Raw genomic sequence first — 5,910 nt, 5'->3', positions numbered from 1 at the left:
AAGAAAAGAATTGCTTCATCCGTTTGTCTGTCTGTTTGTGTTGTATGTTGTTCAATTACGTAAGTTATGTTGACTGATGGTTGTAGGAATATTGTGTTCAAGGGGAACTGTTTTAACTCCCTTAGAAACTAACTTCAGTCTCTTGCTCTTTGTTTTTCCTGTGAGGTTTTGGCATCATCAAAAAAGGGGAAATTGTTGGAAATTGGAAGATCTAGTTTTGATGATACCAAAATCCGTAGCTTAACATCTCAACTGAAGATTACAGAAGAAAGAAGCAACTGAAGTAACCACAACTGAAGCTCAATTGAAGAAAGACTGAAACTCAACTGAAGACTGAACAACTGAAGGAAGAGACTGAGATCACAACTAGTCGACTGAATCAAGTCAACGACTGGTCAAGAAAATGGCGGAAGCATACTCGTCTACATTCAATGCTTCTGCAACATCATTTAATGTACCAACTTAGAAGATGTCCTTGTACCTGGCTGTGAGCCAGAAAAAAGAGACGTTATCTTCCAACGATAAGATTTGAAGAAGAAAATCTCAACCAACGGATCTATTCCTGAGAGACGCCTATTTATAGCTCAGAAGAACACTCAAGAAAGAGAGAGGAGTGAGAAGAGAAGATCCTGATTCAATCCTCAATGCCGAAGCTACATCAGAATATCAAATAGAGCTTAAAAATCCATAAGCATTGAATCAATGAAGAGAGAATCTAAATGTTGTGAAATCAGTTTTACTGATTACCTAAACTCTCTTGTTGTAACTATGATTTTCACTTAGATAAATCATTAGCCTTATTACTGATTACTTGAGATTCTGTACTCAGTAATCCTAGTTGGTATATTACATTACCCCTTTTCAAATGAGCGAGAAAAGTGTTTGTAATCGAGCTTGAGACTTAGACCAAGTTTAGTGGTTGTTTGGTAACAGTAAACTAAATAGTTAGGTTCATTAGCACCCGCAAGCTAAGTGTGTAAATCCAACTCTAGGAGTTGGTTACTGTAAGGAGTTTCCTTTCAGTATAGGTTGTTTTGCACCCGTAAGCATTGCATATAGGTTTGCATTGCACCCGTAAGCATCGTGGTTAGGTTTGTTGTGCACCCGTAAGCACTAGCGAGTGATTGTCAAACTAATCATCTGGCCGTGGATGTAGGAACGTTGTTTTCCGAACCACGTAAAAATCTCTAGTGTTCTTACTTGCTTTATATTCAGTACTTGCGCATAACTCTGTTTCTATAATACTGATTAACTGAAAAGAGTAACTAAGGAATTCTCTGTGAAGAAAATCTTTCAAGACTATTTCACTAAGTTTAATATTCCGTTGCTAGAATTATAGGTTTAACTGATCAATCTTTTGATAGTCTGTTAAACAAGTAATTCTACTCTGTTTTACTTACGACTGAAGCCTTACTTGGACTGAAGTTAATTGACCAAATCAATTAACTGAAGTCACCCACTGAACCTCCGTTTCAGTATCAATCACCACGCCTTGTCATCTGAAGTGTGCATATTCAAATCAGTCAAACTATCTTTCAGAACAAAGGTGTTGATTTTAAGTAACCTTGTTTTTTAAAATAGCCTACAGGTGTATTCCCCCCCCTCCTCCCCTCCCCTCCCCTCCCCGGCCATACACCTGTCCTTTCAACCCTCAAAGGACCAAACATGTTCATGTGCATTAATTTGCACAATGTGATCATCTACAATGAAGCGGAATATGTTATGGAATGGGAAAATAATGACAACAATGGAAGAGTTGAGCAACACTCATGAAGCTACGCAAGAAGTTTTGCACGAATTCTGATCGCATTTGACTCATAATCATGCACATCAAAATGAATCCACCTTAGACTTATACAAGTTTTGATTGAATATATTTAGACACAATTCAATCATATCGAGCTGTAAATGCAATCTATATAATTATCAATTTCTAATGTAATTTTCTATTTTAATTATTTATAATTATCAAATTTAAATTTAATGACATTTTCAATTTTAAAATTTGATTTTTAAAAATGAGATAAATAATCTATAGAATCACCGTATAAAGTTCCATGCTATGAGGGTGTTGCTATATGCGGAGTGGCTCTCCAAAGTGTCACGTTAATGAAACACTTGCAAGTATCACATTAAGAGGCGTTTAATTTGAATAATTAGTGTTAATAGATAAAAATAGTAAGGTTGTTCTTTTATTCACTTTGATGAATCGAAACTTTGAAATATTCTAAAGTCCTTTGATTATTTCTGTAATTCAAACTAGTTTTATTTGATTCATATTCCATTCAAACGGTGGGGTTGGAGAAATCCTACTCTTATTAATCATGCAAAATAAAAGCTACTTAAATTATTTGAGTAGTTTGCCCCGGAAAATGCCAATGTGGAAGATCTCCTCAAAATAATAACCCTGAATTGTAACGAAACACACCCCCAATAACTCAGAGCCTGAAGCAGGAAAAATAAAAAGAACCATAAACCTAAATCCATACATTAAAGGGCTAATTGCCTGTAAATTCCTAACGTTTACACAGAATTGGTTTTTGCACCTATTTTTATTTTTCTACTTTTAAATACCTAACCTTTTTTTTTGTCTCAAATTTATCCGGCGATCGGTTTTTACTTACGCCGGCGCCGGAAAAGCCACTGTGGCAACCGGAATCGACGAGCTGGCAGCCGGAATTGACACCTCAACATATATTTTACATGTGGCAAAAAAATAAAAATAAAAAATACAAATAAATTCCAAATCATCATCATCTTCCTCAAACCCTTATCCCCTCTCCCCCAACCCGGCGGCCCCGCCGCCGCCTCACCCTGCCAACACCACCGGCGCCGCTCCTTCGCCGCCTCACCCTGCCAACACCACCGGCGCTGCCCCCTTCCCTCTCCCAATCCACCGCAGCCTCCCCCCTGCCACCACCACCACCACCATTCGCAGAATTCCACCACCATCAAATCAATCCAACAACCACCACAATCCCATCCTCCTTCACCTCCACCAAGATCCTCAACAACCAACCGCCGCTTCCAAATTCGAACAGAGATGACCTCGCCGAAGGTCAAACCAGCACGACCTTCCGTCGGCCCTCCGCCGTAGCCCAGCGCGACCTCGAATTCCCCTAAATCACTGGGGAAAACCTTCCTTCCACCGGCCTGCTTGGAACCACTGTGGTTGACGCGCAGGGACCAGGTGGAATATTCGGTTGTCTTCCAGGCAAGGGAGTCGGGAGATGGAGTTGCGCTGGGGTGCAGCGGAGGGTGGGGAAAAGGGAGAGAGCAGCGGTGGGTGGGGGAATTATCAAGCTCGAGATCGGCTTTGGAGTGGAGCTTCTCGATCTGGAGCTTGGTGAGGCAGAGGACGGCCGCGGCAATCGGCTTCCTCTGCTGCTCTAGGCGGTGGAGCGTTGGTGGTGGCGGTGGGTGGCGGCACCGGCGGTGGTGGAGGCGGCAGAGGGCGGCGCTGGGTGGGGGAGGGAGAGTTAGGGTTTGGAAAGGGGGAAAGGACGATTTGGGGGGGAGTGATTTTCTTTTTATTTTTTTATTCTTTTTCCACATGTATTTTTATTTCAATTTTTTTTAGATTTTTTTGCCACATGTCAAAAATGAGCCAAGTGGAGAATTCCGGCTACCAACTCATCAATTCCGGCAGCCACAGTGGCATTTTCGGCGCCGACGTAAGAAAAAACCGGTCGCCGGACAAATTTGAGACAAAAACTAAAGGTTAGGTATTTAAAAGAAGAAAAATAAAAATAGGTGCAAAAACCAATTCCGTATAAACGTTAGGGATTTACAGGCAATTACCCCTACATTAAACATTTATATATACAACCTAGAAGGGGGACCCGTGTCTACGTAGCAACGACATGTTGTCGATATACTTCATTCATTTGGAATCTCATCTTACTATTTTCAATTATATTGCGAGAGCTATCAAATCAAATCCCATAGATCATTCACTATTCTGTCATACCCAAACCCATTATCCATTCAACAACAACCCGCACAATTGATGCTCATATAAACTAAAAGAATTTCTCGAAACCAATTTAACAATGTGCAGTGCTGAATTTGATGGTAAATTTTTAGTTTCAGTTACGGAATTTAGTTTTCTTTCTTTTTTTTTTTTTTTTTTTGAAGAACGGAATTTAGTTTTCTAAAAACTACTAAAAATAATACATAATACTATGATGTACAAATTCATACATTCCATTAGCCTATATATAGTCCCTTTTCAAATTCCGATGCAAAACAACAGTGGTACCACATTTACCAATCGAATAAGAATAAAATAGATGAAAAAGGAAGAGCATTGATTGATGTAGACCGCCTCAAATTCTCCAATTTCATTTGCTCCAATCGCCAATATTACAATTACAAATGTTCTTCCAATGTTTTTCCACTTTGGAAGAAGTAGTTTTGAAGCGCCAATTATTCCACCAAAGATCAAAATTCACACAACAATCAAAGAACAAAAGAAACAGATGGATGGAACTAGTTTTTTCAAACAAAAACCCCCAATATTAAGTCCCTTTTCTTACACTTTTTTTCATCTTTATTTCCAGATTTGGAATTGCAGAAATTGTGTGCAAATCAAGCGTAGATAGCTACTGCAGTCGTGCATATCACATGACTTAGGGCATCTACAAAGGACAGAATAGGAATTTAATTTACCTGTAAAATTCAATCGATGGTTGCCCTAGCTTCGGCGACGGAGGCGAGCTTCTGGAGGTTGAGCTTCACGACGGTGTCGGCGAAGAGGCGCGTGTCCTCCTCCGTGTTCCCCTCCGGCACGTCCACCGCGTACGATTCCAGCACGATGGTGGAGATCCCGCCGCCGCCGCCGCCGGGGAGCTCGTGCACGGAAGTCACCGAGCGGTAGTTCCGCAGGCGGTGGTCCCCGCCGATGATGCTGAAGCCGGTCACGCGCCGCTCGTCGTCGAGGATGTCGAGCCGCTCGGTGCTGGTGGCGGCCGGCAGCCCCGATATGACGCTGACGTCGCGCAGCTCGCCGACGCGCACGCTGAAGCCCTCCCGCACACTGCAGCTCTTGATGAAGTGCTTGTACGTCTGCGGCTTGTCGAAGTGGCGGACGATGGACCAGACGTCCTGTGGCGGCGCGTGCACGCGCTGCGCCAGTATGGAGGAGCATTGGCCGGCGTTGACCCTGTAATTATGGAATTCCGCCACCGCCGGTTTGAGATCTTCGAACTCCTCCGGTGTCAGCCCTGGCGGAACTAGTGTGTGGTGAGCGCTAGGCGGCTCCGCTGTAGATGATTCTGATGTTCCCGTTGTTGGAATCGCATCTTCAACTTGCTCCATGGGAGAGAGAGAGAGATACAGAGTCGTCTTTGCTTTTGTTAATTAATAAGTATTTGATAATAGAGAGGTGAAGGAGAAAAGGGTTGAAATTGAGGAGTGCGATTTTCTCCTTTTCTTTTTGTAAAGTTTATAAATAATTAATGGTGGGAGATCGAGGGTAAAATGGGAATTCGAATATGGTGAATTATTGTGATTTTTATAATTGCAAATTGGCAATAATGGAGGCCCAGTGGGTGGGAACATAAAAAATACTATCGAGTTACTTTAAACTGCATGTTTACTATGGACATCCTCTTTTTGGGGTTAGGCATCAGATTTTTATCTTTTCTGTGCAGTCGAAATTTATATTGACGAATTAATACATCAAAATATTTATTTAATTGTCACAAAGATAAAAAGATATCTACAAAAAAATATTAAAAAAAGATTAAAAAAATCCCCTTTTAAGCTTAATTCTTTAGCCATGTGAATTAGCCTTAACTTACACTCCCTCTCTCTTGCGAAAATTGAGCAATTTCTTTTTAGGGTTAATTGTCCCTAAATACATCACCTTTCATCGAATTCTACAATTGCACATCACCTATAAAATCT

At 41.2% G+C, this 5,910-nt stretch overlaps 1 protein-coding gene across 1 annotated transcript; it reads right to left on the bottom strand.

The window, feature by feature from the left end:
• Positions 1 to 4,313: 4,313 nt before the first annotated feature.
• Positions 4,314 to 5,557, bottom strand: LOC130992753 (abscisic acid receptor PYR1). The gene has a single exon (XM_057917499.1). It carries the CDS (start codon positions 5,317 to 5,319, stop codon positions 4,681 to 4,683), a length of 639 nt encoding a protein of 212 aa, XP_057773482.1. The 5' UTR covers positions 5,320 to 5,557; the 3' UTR covers positions 4,314 to 4,680.
• Positions 5,558 to 5,910: the final 353 nt, after the last annotated feature.

Source organism: Salvia miltiorrhiza, chromosome 7 (assembly GCF_028751815.1).
Source record: "Salvia miltiorrhiza cultivar Shanhuang (shh) chromosome 7, IMPLAD_Smil_shh, whole genome shotgun sequence".
NCBI lineage: Eukaryota > Viridiplantae > Streptophyta > Magnoliopsida > Lamiales > Lamiaceae > Salvia > Salvia miltiorrhiza.
This window is presented reverse-complemented; position numbering and strand designations above follow the sequence as displayed.